The 23,281-nt window shown below is 37.2% G+C and overlaps 1 protein-coding gene across 5 annotated transcripts in view; it reads right to left on the reverse strand.

Annotated features, from left to right (window-relative positions):
• Nucleotides 1–23,281, reverse strand: part of ADK (adenosine kinase) — a 518,777-nt gene that overhangs the window by 472,682 nt on the left and 22,814 nt on the right. For 2 of the 5 annotated variants that reach the window (XM_008696067.2, XM_008696068.2), the window contains exon 2: nucleotides 5,668–5,742. The exons of the other annotated variants lie outside the window; for them this stretch is intronic. In XM_008696067.2, the coding sequence (XP_008694289.1) occupies nucleotides 5,668–5,742 (75 nt within the window). The remainder of the gene's footprint in view (nucleotides 1–5,667; nucleotides 5,743–23,281) is intronic. 5 annotated transcript variants of the gene reach the window in all.

Here is a 23,281-nt window from a genome sequence, read left to right on the forward strand (position 1 = left end):
TTCCCTACATTAAAGGAACATTTATTATTTGCCTCTCCAATCAATTATCCTTGTCATTTGCCTCTCCAGTCAACTATCCTTATCAAAATCACACACAGCAATATTACCGTATTATTTAGAAACAAACAGATACCAGGAAAAAACAGCTAATGGAATTAAAAATGGTTTCTTTTGGAAAAACAGCATTTACGAGGGATAGGGAAAAAGCAAGGGGAGTGGTGGAAGATGCAGCAAAGGACTAACATTATTCCCTAAAAACCTTCAGTACTAGCTTATTTTTTAACTAGCCTTGATAAGTACTTTTTTTATTGAACAGGCCAGAAAGTTTTCTTAAAACTCAGAATCAGAAAATATATTTTATCAAAAAAATTTGGATGGTTAACTCATTTTCATATTGTAAAATACTAATAAATACATATTTATTTCATTTGCTCTGTACCTATTTCTGGAAAATTTATATTTACACAGTTGGAATGTAAAAAATACTTAACTAAACATGGTCTGAAATGTAAATTAAACACAGTCTACTGAAATAATAAGCAACACTTTCAAAGTATATTTTGGAAAAAAATGATGAGGGATATAAGAATAGAGAAGTCTCTACATTTATGATTAGGGTCCAAAAACTTGCTTTTTATCTCTAAGTACTAATTCAAAAATCAAGGTTAAAAATAAAAACCCTCCCAAAATAAAAATATTAAGTGTCAGCTGGCCAGTCAGGATCAGCTGCTAATGAAACAAGAAGCTACTTGAGCTCCCTGTAGTATCAGCACACAGCTGCCAGATCATCATCTGCTCACGTTTGCATGAACTTTTAAAAACAAATAGCCAGGGGCGCCTGCCTGGCTAAACTGGTGGTACATGCAATTCTTGATTTCAGGGTTCTGAGTTCAAGTCCCATGCTGGGTGTAGAGATAACTTAAAAAAATAAAAAATCTAAAATAAATAAATAGGGGCGCCTGGGTGGCTCAGCCATTAAGCATCTGCCTTCTGCTCAGGTCATGATCCCAGGGTCCTGGGATCAAGCCCTGCATCGGGCTCCCTGCTCAGCGGGAAGCCTGCTTCTCCCTCTCATACTCCCCTTGCTATGTTCCCTTTCTCGCTGTCTCTGTCTGTCAAATAAATAAATAAAATATTAAAAGTAAATAAATAAATAAAATAAAAATAAAAACAACTGGGGCGCCTGGGTGGCATAGCGGTTAAGCGTCTGCCTTCGGCTCAGGGCGTGATCCCGGCGTTCTGGGATCGAGCCCCACATCAGGCTCCTCCGCTATGAGCCTGCTTCTTCCTCTCCCACTCCCCCTGCTTGTGTTCCCTCTCTCGCTGGCTGTCTCTATCTCTGTCGAAAAAATAAATAAAAATCTTTAAAAAATAAATAAATAAATAAAAATAAAAACAACTATCCAAAATATAATACAGAGTAAGAAAAAAGCAAATTACCTAAAACTATACATAGTATTATTCCATAAACACAAACACGTACTTCTAGGTTGTATATTCCTAAGAGATGTCTGGAGGCATGTTCATCAAAATAGTAACACTAGTAACACACACCATAAAAAAATTTTTTTTAAATATTTTATTTATTTATTTGACAGAGAGAAAGAGAGACAGCAAGCGAGGGAACACCAGGAGGGGGAGCAGGAGAGGGAGAAGCAGGCTTCCAGCTGAGCAGGGAGCCCGATGCGGGGCTCAATCCCAGGACCTGAGTCAAAGGCAGACACCTAACGACTGAGGCACCCAAGCACCCCAAAATTTCAAATTTCTTACTTTCTCCTTGTATTTTTATATGCCATTTCATTTTTTAAGTAGTGACCATTAATAAGTTGATTTCCTGAACAAAACATCTCACATTAAGCAAAGAAGGAGCTCTAACTTCAAGCTCATGAATTCATGTTCAATTGATTTTATTTTTATATTACTATTTAGTTTATAAAGCTTTGAGGTATAAATGATATATAATACACCATATATATTTAAAGTGTACAATTTGATAAGTTTTGATACATATTTATACTCATGAAATCATCACATAATCAAGATAACGAACATACCCCCAAAAGCTCCCTCCTGTCCCCTTATAATCTCTCCTTCCCACGTTCCACCATACCCTGTCCCATGCATATGAAACAAATGATCTGCTTTCTCTATCATTACAGATTAAATTGCATTTTCTGTAATCTCATATAAATGGAATCATACAGTATATATTCCTTCTTGTCTGGTTTCTTTCAATTAACACAACTATTCTGAGTTTCATCCAGTCAATACTCCATTCCTTTTTCATTTCTGACTAGTATTCCACTATGCAGGTGAACAATCAGCTTTATGATTCACCTGCTGATATTTAGGTAATGTCCAATTTTAGCTATTACAAACAAAGTTACCATGAACATTGGCGAATAAGTTTCTGTACAGACATATGCTGTCACTTCTGTTGGATAAATACCTAAGAACACAACAGCAGGATCAAATAGCTGATACACGTTTAACTTTTTAAGACTATCAAACTCAGTGCAGCATTTTACATTCCCATAAGCAGAAGGTTCCAGTTTCTCCACATTCCGGTCAACATCTGGTATGCTCAATTTTAAACTTTAAGCCATTATAAAAAATGTGTAGTAGTATTTCATCACAGCTTTAATTTGCATTTCCCTAATAACAAAAGAGGTTGAGAATCTTTTCATGTGCTTACTTGTCATCCATACCCTCAGTGAATGTTCGTTATCTCTTGCACATTTTTTAATTTGGCTGTTTTTTTTCTGATTGAGTTTTGAGAGTTCTTTATATATTTTCATCAGTGGTCCTTTGTGAGACATATGCTTTGCAAAGATTTTCTCCCAGCTTGTGGTCTGTCCTTTCATTCCCTTAACAGTGCTTTTCCAATAGCAGATATTTTTCATTTTGGTGAAGTCCAAATCATCAGTTTTTTCTTTTACAGAACATGCTCTGGTGTTATGTATAAGAAATAATGGCTCAAGCCATAGTCAGAAAGATTTTCTCCTATGTTATCATCCAGAAGTTTAATAGTTTTAGGTTTGACATTAAGTTTTATCTGTTAATTTTATATACGGTGCAAAATATGGGTCCAAATTGGGGTTTTGTGCATGTGGATATTCAATTGTTCCAGCACCAGCTCTTCAAGAGACAATCCTTTCTCTACTGAACTGCCTTGCACGTTTGTCAAAAATCAGTTGTCCATTTGCGTGTGGGTCTTTTTCCGGATTTTCGATTCTATGCCTATAGTATCTTTATGGCGGTATCACCATTTTGATTACTGTAAATTTGATTATAAAATTTTACTGTAAAATTGATTACTGAAAACTATTAGCTTTATAATAGTTCTTGAACTTAGTAGTAGCTTTTTTGCAGATTTCATTAAATAGTCTGTATGTCTTTTATTTCATCTTGCCTGATTGCCCCACTTAGAATCTTTAGGACCACTGTACACATTTTGAAGTGTTAAGAATCAACATCCTTAACTGTTCCTAATCTTAGGGGAAATCATTCAGCATTTCACCATTAAGTGTTATGTTATTTATTAGTAGGCTTTTCCCTAACCTAACTACTTCAAAACTTACTACAATGCTACAATAATCAAAACAAGGTGGTACTGGCTAAAGGACAGACATATAGATCAATGGAATAGAACTGGGGATCCAGAAATTAACCCACAAGTCTATGGGCAATTGATTTTCATTAAGAGTACCAAGAGCATTCAATGGGGGGAAGAACAGTCTCTTCAAGAAATGGTGGTGGGACAACCAGATTTCCACATGCAAAAGAATCAAATGAACCTTTAACATGTATCTTCTACAAAAATTAACTCAAAACAGATCAAACACCTAAATTTCAGTGCTAAAACTATAAAACTCTTAGAAGAAAACATACTCATGAATCTTTATGACCTTGGATTTAGAATGAATTCTCAGATATGACAGCAAAACCACAAGCAACAAAAGAAAAAACAGATAAACTTTTGTGCATCAAATGAAACTACCAAAAAAGATTTTATTTTTTAAGTAATCTCTACACCCAACATGGGGCTCAAACCTACAACCCTGAGATCAAGAGTCGCAGACTCTACTGACCAAGTCAGCCAGGCGGCCCCCCAAAGAAAGAAAGAAAGAAAGAAAGAAAGAAAGAAAGAAAGAAAGAAAGAAGGAAAGAAAGAAAGAAAGAACAGAACAAGTTTTGGCAAGAAAATGGAATTCTCATACAACACTGGTAGGAATGCAAAAGGATGCAACCAGTGTAGAAAAGTTAGGTAGTTCCTCAAAAAGTTAAACAAAGAACTACCACACTCGGCAATTCCACTCCAATGTATGTATCTTAGAGAAATAAAAACATGTCCACACCAAACTCGTACACAGATAATAATAGAAGCTTGATTCATAACAGCCAAAAAAGGAAACAACCGAAGTGTCCATCAATCAATCAAAGGATAAATACAGTGTGTATGTATATGTATGTGTGTATAAAGATAAAGATACAGATATAGATATCCATACAATGAGATATCATTTTGCCATAAAAGAAATAAAGTACTGATACATGCTACTTGGATAAACCTTGAAAAACATCATGCTTAGTGAAATAAGACAGACATAAAAGGTCACATACTGTACGTTTCCATTTATATGAAATAAAATGTCCGGAATAAGGAAATCCACAGAAACAGAAGGTAGAATGGTAGTTCCCAGGAGACCAGGGCACAGGGAAGAGATGGGGGAAGGGCAGGCAGGGATAGTGAAATGATTCTTTTTGGGGTGATGAAATGTCCTGGAATTAAGATAGAGGTGATGGTTGCACAACACTGCAAATGTACTGGCAGTCACTGAATTATATACTTTAAAATTGTTAAAATTATATATTTTAAGTGAACTTTACCTCATTTTTTTTAAAGTGATTGCCCCTGGGCACAGAACTTGCTTTCTCATGATTAATCCTTTTTTTACTACCCAATTTTCCCTTGTACCAAACAGTGTCAGACAGCCAGAAAAAGAAATACAAACTGACTTCTCAGCTCAGTTAAAAACATCAAAAGTTACTATTAAGGGAGAAATAATAAAGATTCCTGGCCTCTGAATTATGTCCTGCATATTCTTCTTGTCCTCTCTAATCCTATTTCTTCTCCCATTTATGTTATAGTACCATGACAGATGGAGTTCACTGACAGCAATCTAAAAATTTGGGAATTAAATCATTAGGTAAATCATATATACTTCTTCTTGCACAGAATAAAATATAAATTTCAAGTGAAACTAGCAATAAGATTGAACAAATTGTACATAAAGTTTTCCCAGGGAAAACTGTGGTCAAGTAATAAATAATGATAGTGCAACTTGCTATTAATGAGTTTAAATTTCCTGAGTTTTCCTCCAATTGAAGGTGCTGGAGTCCAGAGTATTCACTAGTTTTCTTTAGATATACGTTTCACATAGTGGGGCACCTGGGTGGCACAATCAGTTAAGCGTCTGCCTCGGGTCATAATCCCAGGGACCTGGGATGGAGTCCCACATTGGGCTCCCTGTGCAACGGGGAGCCTGCTTCTCCCTCTGCCTGCCGCTCCCCCTGCTTGTGCTCTCTCTCTCTGTCAAATAAAGAAATAAAATCTTAAAAAAAAAATAAGTTCCACATGGTACATACAAAGAATTTAATACTTACTTATCAAGGAAATCCTTATCCACTACAGCAGTGATGTCAAGAAGAGGATTTCCCATTCCAAAGAGAATATTTTCACTAAAAAAAACACACACACAAAAATGCAAGCATAAGTTAGAAATACCACTGAAAGTAAGCTGATATATAAAACCCACACAAATATAAAAATAAATACCTTTATTTTACCTTGAAATTAAACCTAACATACTAACTAGTTTATTAAACCTTTGATTTGCCTTTTGCATTTCAGATAACATTTTAGAGGTAGCACAAGCCATTTAGAAAAGATGATGACTTTTAAACTGTATGAAATAATAGAGGAAACCAGATCCTATGATCTTTTTTCATAATATTCAAAAGCTAATCACTGAAGCTAATTAATTTCAATGTTTTTTTTTAAAACGTTCTATCATAACAAAGTTCTGTACTCAACAAACATGACAGATAATTAACTCTTTCTAGCTAGTAAGATACCCAGCTAACCAAAAGTTATTGGGGAGGTTGCAGAAAGTCTTACAGCAGTCCAGCCAAGAGCCCCATCCTTGACAAACTGGGAATGACTGTTCAGTGGGTATCAAAAATCGTGTAATTTTCAATTACATTTAACAGACTTTGAAGAAGTCTGTTTTCACAATGATCACAGTATGGATCAAAACCAAGGGAAAGCTAGAACTCCACCACAAGCGATACCTTAAACGAGAGCCCAACTGACAGCAAGAAATGGACCAGTGGCCATGGTTGGGTCAGCCTTGACGGGAGGAATTCTTCTAGGTTTTTCAATGAAATTTGCTTCTGTGTCATTTCCCACTGATCTCCAGTTTGCTGAAGATCTCTTCCAGTTGCCTTCAAACCAGTTACCATCCTCACCATTTGGAGATCAGAAATATCAATAGGACTGGTACCCCAGAGTTTAAGAGAATGGGATATAATCTATGATTATAGTCTATCATGATTTAAAAGACTGAATTACAGTATTGTATTAAAACCACAGACTGGGGGCGCCTGGGTGGCTGAGTTGGTCAAGCATCTGCCTTCGGCTCACGTCATGATCCCAGGGTTCTGGGACTGGGCCCAGCGTCGGGCTCCCTGCTCAGGCTCCCTGTTCAGCGAAAGAGTCTACCTCTCCCTCTCTCTCTGTCCCTCCCCCCTGCTCGGGCTCTCTTCCTCTCTTTCTCTCTCTCTCAAATAAATAAAAATCTTTTTAAAAATAACTAAATAAAATAAAACCACAGATTGGGCAACTATGGCCAAATATACAATGTTATTTGTCCCTTTTTTTCTTTTTAAAGAAAGCTGAATGGGGGAGAGTTAAAACAAAATACATTTATCTATTCAGACTTAAGTTGTATTTGTAATCAGAATAAAAACTTAATATAAAAAGAAAATACGTTAAGTGCTTAGGAGATAAAGAATCAACAGGCAGATACAGTAAAACTTGAGGATCATTTTATTAGAAACTTCTCTTTCTCTGATTTATGTAGTTACTCAAACATCAAAAACTCCTAGAACTTGATTTTTAAAAAAAGTATGGGGTATTACTGGGATGCCTGGCTGTTTCTTTTTATTCAGTCTTTTTTATTTTTTAGTGTTTGGTAAATGTATAGTCATCAAGCTACCACCAGAATCAAAATATGCCACATTTCTAACACCACAAAGTATCTTGCTACCTTCATGTCAATCTCTCCACCCCAACTTGTCCCCTCTTGGTTTTAAGGACTATAATTATGACATTTCTTTTTCAGAAGTCAATGCTTTGAACATCTCTTGCATTCCCAAAATAGTTCATTGCACTCTATTTGAAAATTTAGTATAGTATTAATAGGTCAGTGCACCCTCTCTGGCCCTAAGGTTTCTTTTTTTTTTTTTTTTTTTAAGACTTTTATTTATTTATTAGAGAGAGAGCACAAGCAAGGGGAGCAGCAGGCAGAGGGAGAAGGAGGCTCCCTGTTGAGCAAGGAGCCCGATGCAGGACTCAACCCCAGGACCCTGAGCCAAAGGCAGACACTTAACCAACTGAGCCACCCAGGCACCCTGGCTTAAGGTTTCTATAGTCAAATTAGTATAGGGGAAGAAATGAGCACACAGAATCACAGAACCCTGTTTAAACTTATATTCCTAAACTTATTTGTCTAGCAAAACTTTTTCCTGAATGCAAATGGATAAGAATACATTTACACAAAGAACAAGGATATGCTGGGACTGAATCGCTCAAATTTAAGACTGGAAGTAATTTTTTATATATTATCAAGAATAATGACTGGGTGGGGAGCACCCAGGTGGCTCAGTTGGTTAAGCATCTGCCTTCAGCTCAGGTCATGATCCCAAGGTCCTGGGATCCAGCTGTGTGTCAGGTTCCCTGCTCAGCACAGAGTCTGTTTCTTCCTCTCCCTTTGCCCCCCCTCCCACCCACTCATGCTCCCTCTTACTCTCTCAAATAAATAAAATCTTTAAAAAAAAAAACGATTGGGAAAAAATTTAACTGGTAACTTGTTCTTTCATTATTTGTTAATAAACTAAATGACAACCTTTTCCTTGTTATTGCCAAATAATATTACAATTCAGTTAAGGTCATTTGAAGCCATTCTCATAATAAACTAGAACTGTGTGCTTGTCATCTATTCCTTGTCATCCTCCTACTTTCACCCCAAATTTCCTCGTTCAAGAGATCTGAGTGAAAGTGATCCACTCTAGTTCATGGAGAATGAGAGTCTGATTGGCTTAACCTTGAGGCACAGCAAAGCCTAAACAATCAGCACAATCTATTTCTCTACCCTTACTGATCAGAGATAGGCACGTAACCTAAGCCATTCAAATCAAAATGGACCCCAAGATTTTTTTCTAGGAGTGATCACATCTTCCTTCCTATATAGTAGATATAAATGCAGAAGGTATTGGCACCTTTAAGTACCTCTAGGTCCCCAGGTGGGCTACCTTGGGAAAAATCTGACATCACAGAGGGCAGAATGGAAAAACAAAAAGAAACTGGGTCATAGATGAAGTTGTTGGACCAGTTAAGCTTCACCTGAAACCTATACCCTCTTTGGACTTTTCAATTACATATAGGTTAGTTATTTTGTTGATTCCAATCTCAAATTCATTTCCCAATACTAACAGATACAAATTGTTACATTCATTTTGGAAATCCACTTTATTTTGTAATTCATTTTTATTATAAAGCCATAATATAGACAAGATTGTTGAGATTTGCATTACAAATCCACGTTCCATTAAGTTCCTCTTAAGATAAAGTCTTAATTTATTCTCAGGCAGATCTCTTGGGTTTCTTTTCTTTCCCTCTATGGGGAGGATTATATGGATTATACTTTTACTGTTATTGAAACGGGGCTTGAAAAAAATATGTTCGACCAACATTTGCCATTTTCTTTGTATATTTCCAATAAATGGTAACAGTAGTTTCATATATTCAAATAAATTCTACTTATTCACATATAGATGCTGCTTTGTGTCTTAACTTATAAAATTATTTCTAATTCTTGAACTGTACACCTAGACTACTTCCCCAAGAATAATTCAATAAATATACTAGAAGATGCCAATCGAAATTTTAACATAAATCTTAAAAACATAATAAATTAAGATGGTGTAGAAGTTTCTAGGTGGGTGAACTCAACCACTGGGAGGGTCACACTGACCAAGGAAGTTCCATTTCCCCACTCCCATACCATTCTTTGATACTGTGGTTTAGAATAAGAAATGTATACTTGGCCTTCATCCTGGTCCCTGGCAAAGAGCTCCTTGAAACTTCGGCATTTCCCAAGAGTGGGATAAAGGTGTTTTGTTGTATTAATGAGGTTACTATTGGAAAACTCCTAGGTAACCTAAGGATATGGGGGGGGGGACCTCAGGTGACTAGAGGATTAGAATTTTCAGTTCCAACCCCACCTCCAGGGAGGGGAAAGGGGCTGGAGACTTGTTCAATCATCAACCATTTAATCAACTGTGCCTTTGTAATGAAGCCTCCATATAAACCCAAAGAAAACTTCCAGGCCGGTGAACATATGTGGAGATTTGGGGAAAGTGGCTCATCCACAGCGCATGGAAGTACCTGTCCTTTCCCACATATTGACTTATGCATCTCTTCCTTCTGGGTGTTCCTCAGTTATATCCTTTTGTAATGTTAAAATAAATTTCTAGGCCCAAGATGGAGCCATCTCCTGCCCAGAGTGCCCCATCAGCAAACTAAACTTTTGTCTTCCTGTAAATGGTCCAACTGACCAGAAATGTAGTATATCCAGTCAGCTACTACCCCAACACCAGCCAACCCTACACTTACTTCCTTGTTCCCTGATCTTTCTAAATAAGGCCAGATATGCAACCCGAGGCAATCACACCATTCCCAAGTTGCCCCTTTTAACACTTTATAAAGCACACTCTTGACCAAAATCCCCTGGGAGGAGCACTGCACTGCTTGTAAGGCACTGTACTCCCTGAATCCATCAGCTTTCCCTTGAAAAAAGGACATCAAACTCGTTACCAAATTGTTTTGGTTTTGTTATCTGACAATAATAAACCATAATCTAGTAAGTAAAATGCTTCTCTGAGTTCTGTGAGCCACCCTGACAAATTACCGAAGCCAAGGGGGGGTCAGGGAAATCTCTGATCTATAACTGGTTGGTCAGAAGTACAGATAATAGGGTTGCCTGGGTGGCTCAGTTGGTTAAGCGTCCAACTCTTGGTTTCAGCTCAGGTCATGATGTCTAGGGTCATAACAGCAAGCCCTGCTCGGGACTCCATACCCAGCACAGAGTCAGCTTGAGATTTGTCCACACTCCTTCCCTCCCCTCCCCTCCCCCCAACTCGCATGAAGCTCACTCTTTAAAATAAATAAATAAAATCTTAAAAAAAAATAAAAAGAAGTACAGATAATAACCTGGACTTGTGATTGGAATCTCAAGTGTGGGAGGGGACAGTTTTGTGGGACTGAGCCCTTAACTTGTGGCATCTAACACTATCTCCATGTAGATAGCGTCAGAATTGAGTTAATTGATTGGTGGTGTTGGAAAACCCACATATTGTACTGCCCATGCATCTCATCCATTTGGCTTTATACTTTATGATAAACAAGTAACAATAAACAAGTATACATTATATAGGTAAACATTAAAAATATAATAAATAGGTAAACATTAAAAAAATAATAAAATGGTATCTTAGACTAGAGCCAAAAGCAGAGCCTGAGACAAGGGCTCATAAACAGGGCCCTTATTTGAAAAGTGATTCCAGAAAGCAGAAGTGAGAGATGAGGGACGATACAAAAAAAAGTAAAAGTCTGTGAAGATGTTACTGAGTTGGCCATGATTAGAAATGATATCACTCAATCCCAACACTACAGGTGACTGTGGCTCAAACTTTTCAGGAAAACTTTTAAAATGTGATTCAGAGATCCCTGTCTAAAGGACAAAAGAGAGAGCATTTATACAGTGACTACTCTCTCCCGTTACAAAAGTACGAAGTATGGACCCTAACAAGAAATGCCACTAGGCTGTAATTGTCCAAAGTCTGTGTGGAACCTGTTGCAGCAACAATGGCTAGTCTAAGAGGTGGGGACAAAATGTAAAGTAGCACATTAAGAGGTGTCTTCACACAGTAAGTTAAAATTATACAATTACTTCTTGGGGCACCTAGCTGGCTCGGTCAGTAGAACACGCAACTCTTGATCTTGGGGTTGTGAGTTTGAGTCCCATGTTGGCGGTAGAGATTACTTAAAAAAAAATTATACAATTATTTCCAAAAGCAAATACTTTAAACTACTCTCCATCATTGTATTATTAATATGACTATATTCTAGTATGACAAATTAAAACTGTACTAAAAACACCAATTCTTCAAAATGGCCCACTTCTTAAATACAAACACACAGAAACTAGTGTCCAGGCCAGTACATACTAAGACATGCATTACACTTCTTAAATGGCAAAGAACCTATAGAAGTAAGCATTTATTGTGATCTTGTTCTACTAGGTGTAAAAGGATGGTGTCCGGTCTGTGGCCAAAAACTATGACTGACCCACACTAGGATTACTCTTTTGTTCCAGATGTTATTAATGTCTTTTTCCTGGAATGCATGCTAAGATGAAAGATACTGAATGTAGTTTTGGTCAGTAATTTTCAAATTCCTCATAATTTAGGCCCCCAGACAACATAAACCTGTCCTCTAATTATTATCTTGTTTGACAGCCAACAAATTTTATATAATAACACAGATATCAGAGTAAAAGTTCCTGAGAATAATTTGTCTAGGCTATTGATAAATTAATGTTGATTAGCCCTCTGGCTAGCAAAAATGTTTAGTTGCACTATCGTGCCAGAATGAATACTAATAGTGTCCTTAACTGTTCTACTAATCACCGTCACTTTAAATCCAGAAACCTTCGCTTTATATGTCAATTCTCTTTCCACCAACAAGCACCATCTTACCAGTAACTATATTTTCTCAGTTTTATCAAATGGTTCTTTTTTTTTTTTTAAGATTTTATTTATTTATTCGACAGAGACAGCCAGCGAGAGAGGGAACACAAGCAGGGGGAGTGGGAGAGGAAGAAGCAGGCTCCCAGAGGAGGAGGCTGATGTGAGGCTCAATCCCAGAACGCTGGGATCACGCCCTGAGCCGAAGGCAGACGCTTAATGACTGCACCACCCAGGCGCCCCTATCAAACGGTTCTTAAACCAGAAACCTCCACAACATCCCACTGGCATTGCTTTTAACTAGGCCTAAATTCTATATTACTAATTATTTGGCCACAATAAAATCTATACAATATCACCAGAATTACATTATTTAAACAAAGCTATTGTATTTTTCCACTTAAAGTCAGTCTAGCTTCCAATTATATATAGGATAAAATCTAAAAGACTTAGCCTTTTTAACATAAAGGACATTGAATCTAGCTGGAACCTACCATAATTCATCAAATCTAAGATGCCATGAACCGTAATATATATTCCAATTTCTCATGGTGATTGGCAAGACACAATCAGTTATAAAACACATGCTAATTTCAGAGATACTAAAATGGGAAGAATTGTGCATATTCAAATCACTGCAATACAGTGCCTAACTTTATCTCTCACCATTCTAATACATACACAATCTATTTGCTAATCATAACACTTCACTGTTCCTGAAAAAGACTGACTGCAGTCCTTCCCCTACTTCTTTTGCCTGGCAAATTCCCACTGATCTTTCTAAAATTTCTCATATGACACCTCTTTCAGATAATCTCTGCCCAACTCGTACCAAAAGGTTCCCATGTAAAGGTGCACAAGCCGTCCCTCCAGAGGGTGATGTTTACAGAATGGATGATAGCTTCTGGAGTTCTGTGTTAAGTACTGCTACCCGTCCTCCCAAAGTTTTATTCATTCTCTCCCCCTAGATTCTGTAAGTTCTTTGATAAATTTTTTTAAGAGTGAAATGACAGAACACTAATTCAAAATAGGTTGTAATAAGTTAAAAAGGAATGTTGTGCTCCCTAGAGCAATCACTAAACAATAATACAACAAGGGGCACCTGAGTGGCTCAGTCAGTTAAGCATCTGCCTTCAGCTCAGGTCATAATCCCAGAGTCCTACGATCAAGCCCCGCATAAGGCTCCCAGCTCAGTGGGGAGTCTGCTTCTCCCTCCCTCTCCCTCTTCGTCTCCCCCTCCCCCACCTCATGTGCTCTCTCTCTCTCTCACTCTGTCTCTAAATTAAATAAATCTTTAAAAAAAAAAAACCAATACAACAAAATCAAATAGAGGATATAAAATGAAAAACTACAACATACTCGACTTAGAAAAGAAGGCAGGAAAGACAAAACAACATAAAGGATAAATGGAATACAAAAGGATGGTACACTAAAATGCAACCATATTAGTAATTATATTAAATGTAAATGGATTAAACACTCCAATTAAAAGATAAAGATTGTCACACTGGATTAAAAACATAAATTAAATGGGCGCACCTAGGGGGCTCAATCAGTTGGGCGTCCAACTCTTGATTCTGGCACGATGGTGATCTCAGGGTCATGGGATGGAGCCCCACATCAGGCTCCATGCTCAGCGCAGGATCCACCTGGGATTCTCTCTCTTCCTTTCCCCTGACCCGCCCCCTCCCCCGCTTGCATACACTCTGTCTAAATAATAGCTAAAATATTTTTAAAAACAAAAACAAATTAAACATAATTTACTAGAGATACACTTTAAATATAAAGGCATAGAGAGTTTGAAAATAAAAGAGTGAATAAAAAGATATTCTATGTAAATGCTAATTATAAGAAAATTGCAGTGGCTACATTAATATCATGCAAGGTAGACGTTATTAAAGTATAGTTGACGTGTAATGTTACATTAGTTTTAGGTGTATAAAATAGTGATTCAACAACTCTATACATTATGTTATGCTCACAAGTGTAGCTACCATCTGTCACCATATAATGCTACCACAATACCATCAACTATATTCCCTATGCTGTACAGATTTTAAAACTAGGTAGACTTGAAAACAAGGAGTGGCACCATAGAAAAAGGATTTCATATAAATAAGTCATTTCATTAAGAAAAGAAAATAAATGGCTTCAAAATACTTGGGGAAAAAAACTTGAGAGAAACAAATTAGACAAATGCACAATCTTAACACCCCTCCTTTGGTAATTGGTAAAACACAAAAATATGGAAGGAATCACACTATTGGACATTTATCCTAGAAAAAGGAAAACTTAAGTTCACACAAAAACCTGTACACAAATGTTCACAACAGCTTTATCTGTAATAGCAAAAAAAGTTGAAAATGACCAAATGTTCTTCAGCAAGTTAGTAGGTAAACAAACTGTGGTACACACCAATAAAATAGACAAACATGGAATAATAAAAAGAAATGAACTATGATACAATTTGGATGTATCTCAAAGACACAGACTGTGTGAAAATAAAAACCATATATATGTGTTAGATACTGTATGATTCCATCTATATAACACTCTCAAAGTGACAAAATTATATTGTTGAAGAACAGATGAGTAGTTGCCAGGGCTTGAGGGGAGGGGATGAACATAAAGGGATAACACAAAGTGGTTTCTTTGTGGTGACAGAACAGTTTAGGACCCTGTGTTAATGGTTACACTAATCTGGACATGATAAAATTTTACAGAACTATACACCACCACCACCCCACCAATAAAAAACTGTGTGCAAAAACTGGTAACATCCTAGTAACATCTGTAGTGAACTTAAGAGTCCTGTATCATTAGGGGAAGTTGGGTGAAGAGCAGACAGGAACTCTCTGTACTATTTCTGCAATTTCTTGTGAGTCTTAATGTATTTCAGAAGAAAAGAAGAGTATATTAAAAATGTTTTAAAAGACAATTAGGGTGACATTATGACAAATAAGAGCCTCCAAAAACCATCTCTTCCATTAAAGCAACAAGACATCAAAAGAAAAAAAAAAAAGTCAAAAATCAACTTTTTCAGAACTCTAAATATTAACCAAAGGCTTACCAAAAAAAGGCCAAATATCATTAAAAAACATCAAGCTTTGTGCCATTTTAACTTGCCCTATTCCCATCCCCCTCTTCCCAGCTGCATGGTAGCCTTAAAAAGCAAAAGCCCACACACACAGTGAAAACCAGGAGCCAAGCACCTACTGGAGGGGTCAGAAGAGGACTGGAGCTCTTTCAAAGCCCTATTTTCAGAGAACTTGAGCTTACAGGCAGTTCCCTGAAAAACCCCACTCCTGAGGCTTCTTATTATTTGACCTGACTCAGAGCTTGCCCAGCTCTAACAGCCTTTTCTCCAGGGGAATTTGTCAAAAACAATCAGCTGCAATTGTTTAACATCCCAGCTTCTGAAGCAGTTGGCACAAACAAGAAGCTAACCAAAAAACTTAAAAGGAAAAGTGGGGGCATGAGATAGGGTTCTGAAAAGTTCTGAATATTCCTGAGAATCTAGAAGGCCAAATACATGGGCCCAGAGCTGTGGCATGCTCAAGAAAGACCTGAAAGGTCCTGAGCAATCATCTCTGAACCATAAGCCTCTGCACAAGCAGGAAATAAAGGTTATGGCAGAGTTGAAAGCCTGCCTGAGTGTTAAATACGTGCTTCTGCAAGCACACAGAGCACTCAGCAAAGACTGGGAGACAGTAACAAGTATTGGCAAGAATGTGGAGAAATTGGGGCACCTGGGTGACTCAGTCGATTAAGTAGCCAACTCTCGATTTCAGCTCAGGTCATAATCTCAGGGTCCTGGGACTGAGTCCCCTCCTGTTGGGCTCTGAGCTCAGCAGGGAGTCTGCTTAAGGATTCTTTCTCTCCCTCACCCTCTGCCCCTCCCCCCTGCCCACATACCTGCATGCTTTCTCTCTCTTTAAAATAAATAAATATTTTTAAAAATTCTTTAAATCTTCTATCCTTTTACCCAAAAAAACATTCCAGGCCCAGAGAGCTTCGTTACTGAATTCTATAAAAAATTTAAAGAAACAATACCGATCATACAAAACTACATTAAGACAGTGTGGTACTGGCATAACAATATGCAAAAAGATCAATGGATCAAAATAGTGAGTCCTGGAAAAAAACCTGCACCAATCTAATCAATTGACTGAGGACTTTTCAAGAAACTCTTACACCACAGCAAGAATATACTTTAAGATGGATCACAGATACAAATGTGAAAGCTAAAACTATAAAACTTTTAGAAGAAAACATAACAGAATAGTTACACAATTTTGTGACAGTGATAAGGAAAGATTCCTAAGAACACAATAAGTAATAATCATAAAATAAATCAAATCTATTAATTTGACTTCATCAAAATTTAAAACTTCTGCTCCCAAAGAATACTAAAATGGAAAGACATGGCTCAAAGTGGGGAGAAAACATCTGCTACATATTTAAGTGTATGTGTGAGAGTGTGTGTGCATGTGAGTGTGTATGTAAAATCAGACAAATAACTTGTGTCCGAAATATAAAGAGAACTACAAATCAGCAACAAAAAACCCAATCAAACTCTAGGTAAAAGACTTCAACTTATAGTTCAAAAGCAAAGATAAACAAATGGTGTATAATTACATCATCATTAGTCATCAAGCGACCGAAAACTAAAACCATGAAATACAACTACAAATCCACCAGAATGGCTAAATTAAAAAAATGCCAAGCACTGTTAAGAATATGGAATAACTGGGGGCACCCAGGTGGCTCAGTCAGTTAAGTGTCTGCCTTTGGCTCAGGTCATGATCCCGGGGTCCTGGGATGGAGTCCAGCATCAGGCTCCTTGCTCAGTGGGGAGTCTGTTTCTACCTCTATCCCTTCCCCCTTCTCATGATCTCTCTCTCTCTCTCTCAAATAAATAAATAAAATCTTAAAAAAAAAAAAAAAAGAGTATGGAATAAGTGGGGGCACCTGGGTGGCTCAGTTGATTGAGTGTCTGTCTTCAACTCAGGTCATGATCTCAGGGTCCTGGGATCAAGCTCCGTGTTTGGCTCCCTGCTCAGCAGGGAGTCTTCTCTCTCTCTCCCTCTGCCCCTCCCTCAGCTTACGCTTTCTCTATCTCTCAAATAAATAAGTAAAATCTTAAAAAAAAAAAAAAAAGAATATGGAATAACTGGAAATCTTATAACACCACTAGTAGGAATGTGGAATGTGTTCAGTTTTCCATTTTGAAAAAGCTTGGTGGTTTCGAGTTAAACAGGCATCTATCCTAGGACACAGCAATTCCACACCTAGGTATTTACAAAAGTCCATACAAAGACTTTAAAAAAAAAATGTTCACAGCAACTTTATTTATAGTAACCAAAAACTAGAAACAACCCAAAGTCCACCAACAAGATAATTGTTACTATCTCTGTATAATGGAATATTACTCAGCAATGAAAAGGAACAAACTACTGATATACACATCAAAATGGATGAATCTCAAATTATTGAACAAAAATAATCAGATAAAAGTAAATAGACACAAATAGTACTTACCATATAATTCCATGTAAATGAAGTTCTACAACAGGCAAACCAATATCTACCAATAGAAGTCAGAAAATGGTTGCCTGGATGGGACAGGGAGTAGGACTGATCGAAAGAGGCAGGGGAAATGAACTTGTTTTATATATTGACCTGAGTTGTATTTATACAAATAAATATATATATATTCATATTCAAAATTCAGTGAACTTAGGATCTGTGATTTTACTGTATGTAAATTATATCACTGGCATTTTTTTCATAAGCCAAGTGAATAGACTAAGGAAATATTTGTGTCCCTTAGGCTCTGTAAGGCCAATTCTTGCATTTGTATTCTGAATATGCCTTCTTGCATACTCAAGAAAATGATCTCTGATACAGTAACTTATTTAATAAAACTCTTTTTTTGACAAAAAGATAAAAGTTTATAGTCTTCCCTACTAATGAGACACTAATTTATGTAGTAAATCTCTCTTTTTTTTTTTAAGATTTTATTTATTTGGCGGAGAGAGAGAGAAAGCGTACAAGCAGGGAGAGCAGTGGGCGGAGGGAGAAGTAGGCTCCCCGCTGAGCAAGGAGCCTAATGAGGAACTCGATCCTAGGACCCTGGGAGCATGAACTAAGCCAAAGGCAGACACTTAACCGACTGAGCCACCCAGGCATCCCAAGTAATACATCTCTTTTTGACCAAAAAAAAAAAAAAACTCTTCCCTCTGTCCAGCATCATCTGTTTTTTTGCTTCCCAAAGGATCATTCTTTTCAGCATACCAATAATGTTGAAATTTCAGCCCTCCCCCCCAAAATATCTCCATATGTATCTTCACCTACTATTAATTCCCTGCTGCCCATAAGAGTAAAACACTTCTAAAAGATAGTCTATGCTCTATTAAATAGTAAGTTCCCTTAAACTAGATAAAATTGTTCATTTTATTTAATTTTTTTAGTTATCTCTACACCCAACATGGGGCTTGAACTCATGACCCCGAGATCAAGCTGGATGTTCTTCCGACTGAGCCAGCCAGGCACTCCAAAACTGTTCATTTTAAATTCAATTTTCAGAAGTACATATGTGACATGACTAACCGTTATAATTTGTAGCTTAAACATTTTTAGGGGCGCCTGGGTAGCACAGTCGTTAAGCGTCTGCCTTTGGCTCAGGGCGTGATCCCGGCGTTTCGGATCGAGTCCCACATCCGCTGGGAGCCTGCTTCTTCCTCTCCCACTCCCCCTGCTTGTGTTCCCTCTCTCGCTGGCTGTCTCTCTGTCATGTAAATAAATAAAAATCTTTAAAAAAATAAATAAATAAACATTTTTATATGTTCCTGTCTTTATTTTTTTTTGTTATTGTCTTTAAATCCTCACAATAGCCCCATAGGACAGGTATTGCAATTATCTCTATCTAACAGAAATAAGGGGTTCAGAAAGGTTATATAACCTGCCAAAAGTCAAACAAATAATTCCCAACTTCAAATCATGTGCTTTCGTGTTTTATATACTTACATCTGGACATCCAGAACTCTCAATACAATAAAAATGTCTGACCAATGAAAAATACCAAAGTTCAGCCAAAATATAGGCTAATATTCCATTATCTTTTGGTCCTACTTAAAATCTACTACAACAAAGTTATTACGGTGCATAAGTAGATGACCAGATAATTTATTACCCAAATGGGACACCTGTGAGAATAAAGGAAGAGCTATTAATAATTATGCCAGGATAACTAGCATGATCCAGGATTGTCCTGGGCAAACTGGGACATATGGTCATCCTATTTATAAGCTAGCTTTGATATTTGAAAATAAAAATCCATACTTATGTTTTATTATAGTATTTTTTAAATAACAATTTAAAATCGAGTAGGCATGAAGAGGTAAAGAAACAAGACTGTTAACCCATGTTACAGGAAAGGGTTAACATCAAACAGTCTAGGCAATCATTTTGGTTCCCTTTTATCTTTGACAGTTCTTAATGTAGCAATACTGTGGCTGGGAAGATTTGTAGCTAGAAAACCTTGTATGCTTTTTCAAACAAAGATGACCTATTTACAAATATACACATTAACAACTGACAACATTGCACAGTTCTGTATGAGAAGGATGTCTGTTTTCATTCTTCAGAATATTTCATAAATGAAACAATTACATTTTATTTTAAAAGCTCATCTGCCTAAGAAGTCCCATAGCATAAAAAAGGTTGCATAGTAATCTGAAATTTACAATTCCTATAAAAGATACTGTAGGTCCTGCAATGAGTCTGAAAACTCTATTTAAAGGCTCCAAAGAAACTAACTCAACTAAGCAAGGCAGTTTCAATCTTAGCCACATTTTAGTCTACATATGAATGTTCACCATCTGAGTGGCTTGGCAGATCTTATTGGACGCATTTCAGAAGTCTTGAGTGTTAGGAGAAAAATACCCTAGGACCCAACCCACAGCCCACATAAATTTTCCAATGTAGGCCTAACCCACAAAAGTAGTTCCAGAATCATCATGTAGGGCACAGTCATGTAAAGTCCCAGAATAGACCAAATTTGACCTGTCTGGACAGGCCAAAGAATAGGGTTCCTTAGCTCTATAGCAAACACTCTGTCTCCCTACCTCATTTTCCTAGTCTTCCCTGGCACAAAATCAAGCCCTAAAGCAATGTCCAAAACCAGTCTAGGCATTGAAGTTAGGAAAACAAGGCAATATTCAGAGCAGCATTTTCAAACAGTGTTGCTCAGTGAAAAGTACATAAAGTAGGAGACCTAAGTTCTATCTTAAGCTCTACCACTGCCTAACTAGGACATACCCTTCACTTTGAGCCTCAAGGTCCAGTATAGAGAAAGGAAAAGGGTAAAATGCCCTCTAAGACTTTTTTTTTTAAGGGTTTTTTATTTATTTAATTGAGAGAGAGTGCACAGGAGCAGGCAGAGGGGCAGAGGGAGAGGGAGAAGCAGACGCCCTGCTGAGCAGGGAGCCCAATGCAGGACTTGATCCAGGCAACCCCCCAGATCATGACCTGACCTGAAGGCAGATGCTTAACCGAATGAGCCACTCAGGTGCCCTCTAAGATTCTCATCTAGTCCTGACACTGCACATGAACTTCCAATATCTCCTGAATTTAACACAAGCATCAACTTTCCTATTGAGCCAATTAAAAATGACAAAAGCATCAACTTATCAAATATGTTCTATCATTTCCCAAATAAAGACCAGCTGGAATCTGATGCATAAACAAAAGACAAAAGTTATTCTTCAAGGATTATTGGTTTTAGAGGCTGTAAATTTAGACTCTTCATCAGTAATGATGTCGCAGAGTAGAATACAAATAATTAGTCGAAAAGACAGTATCTCCAGTCAAATTCATTCAAAGATCTTAAGTTTTTAAAAAATGCTTTTGATTTAAATTATTTATGAATTCCTAATAGGTGAATACTAAATTGTAAAGGGCAATGAACCAGGGGTCTAGAGATCTGGATTCTAGTTCAAGATCTACAATTGTTTGGTTGAGCTAAACAAACAGCAGTATCTCTTAGCTTCTTGAAGTTTCTTGAAATGGAAAATGAGGGAATCAGATAGTTAAGTTTGCTTCCTATTTAAAAATTTAAAATTCAAACTTTTTTTTCAGACAACACTATTCTCTAAGAGATTCAAATTGCTTTGAGAGAACACTGCATTTACAAAATGCCCTAGAATTTAAAAGCACTTTCACACCTACCCAACAACACTGTGGGATACATATTAATATCATTATCACTGAGTATTTCATTAAAAAATGTCCAGAGAAGAAAAGAAAAGGAAAATCAATTAACTCAAGAAAAATGACTCAGTTAGAACCCAGGTATGCTGACCACTATTAGTCCTCACTGGTTTCCAATCTTACATTCTGTCATTGCCAAAAACTTACATATTACTATATTTAGCAACAATTATTTTAAGTATGGTGTAAAAAACAACATTGGACATAAAGTCAGATTTGGATAATTTCGTGATCTTGATCACTCTCCTCACCAGTAAAAGCCGATCAATAATACCTACCTTTGGGCTACTGTCAGACTTGGCACAAAATGGGAGCAAGCCTAATACCATGTTTGCGGAAACTAAAACTGACAAAATTCACTGAATGCAGTCCTCAGTGGAAAGTGGCTGGTATCTGCAGGATTACCAACTCATTCAAAACTGCCAGCATCTATAGAGAGAGTTGCTTCAACTTCAGTAAGTCTCCCTGCCTACTCGTCAACCTAAGTTCTAAGTTATCAAGTTCCTTAGAGGACTAAAGCAAAGCAAAAGAGTTGCTATAATTGTTTCTCACAATACTTGACAATTTTTGTCCATAGAAGCAGCTTTTTCAAGAAATTTACTTCTTCTCTCTCCCCCTACCTGCCGCTCCTACTGCTTGTGCGTGCGTGGACTCTGTCAAGTAAATTAATAAAATCTTTAAAAAAATAAAAATAAAAAAATTGGGGGGTCATCACTATAATTCAAGACTATGTAAAATACAAACAAATATCTGAAGAAACAACCATAAAATTTAACTATTAGCAATTATCAATCCTTCCATAAGTCAAATAAGGCTGATGTCAACCTCTAATTCAGTCTTGAAAACAACAGCCATTCAACCCCTACACTGAAACACCCATCCGGTTGTCACTTGCCAGCAACAGAAGCTTTAGATTAGTGTTTCTCCACTGAAGAGCAGCCAGGAAGACAATGGTCAATTAAAATTGTGTCCACGTAAGAACTGATTCTTAACAAAGTATTTGACCCACACTCCTAATTAGCAGCAGGCTGCAAGTATGGAAATGGAAGTGGGAGTGAGGTGAGGAGAGATTTACTTGACAGCATAAAGTTAATTCATCCGAAAACACTCTTGGCATTAAAAGCTAGACTCTTATGCCCCAACATAACTTACTGTGAAACCTTTCCATGTGGGTCTCCGAGTTCAGCACAGTTGCATCTTACCTTATCTTACCTGAGGATTAGGTTCCCAAGTCATCTCTTAAATATTATATTGTCAAAATTAGCACTGAGATATCATCAGGGCTTAGATTGCGGGAAGCTCACAGACCAAAAATTAATTTAGTTTATTCTCTTCAGTTTATGCTAGAGCCTTCCTTTCCCTGGGACAATGAACGCCAAGGTCTACTTTAAAAGAGGCAGTTCAGAACACTGGGTAAATAAAGCAATTTATCTCTTTTTATAAATAGTCTCATTAGCATAGTTAAATATTCAGTCAATGCTACCTGCAGAAAGTGGAGCAGCCCATTAAGCTGTCACCATTAACAAAACAAAAACAAAAACAAAAAAAAACAAACCTTCACAACTTTGGAAGAGCAATTAGGAGTAAGTCTCCTGTTCATTGCTCTCACTATATACCTACTATCTCACAAAAGTCATTTCACTTGTGACTCAGATAAAAGTAGGTAAACAGATGGTACCTTGGGGAACCAGAGCACTAATTCCAGTCATAAGCAAACATTTTAGGAACACACAATTTTGCAACTTAGGGGCTATGTATCTGCATCAGAGAAGGGCGAAATATGTTGGTCTGCTCATGGCCACCAACGAAGTTGTCAGAAGGCATGACATGCAGGCATGGCCACACACGGTCCACGTCACACTTCCTCAGGCGCTGGGTCACCCCCGGGGGGTAAAGGTAGCTGCATTTTTTTTTTTTT

This window comes from Ursus maritimus, unplaced genomic scaffold, assembly GCF_017311325.1.
Source record: "Ursus maritimus isolate PB19 unplaced genomic scaffold, ASM1731132v1 scaffold_7, whole genome shotgun sequence".
Classification (NCBI taxonomy): Eukaryota; Metazoa; Chordata; class Mammalia; order Carnivora; family Ursidae; genus Ursus; species Ursus maritimus.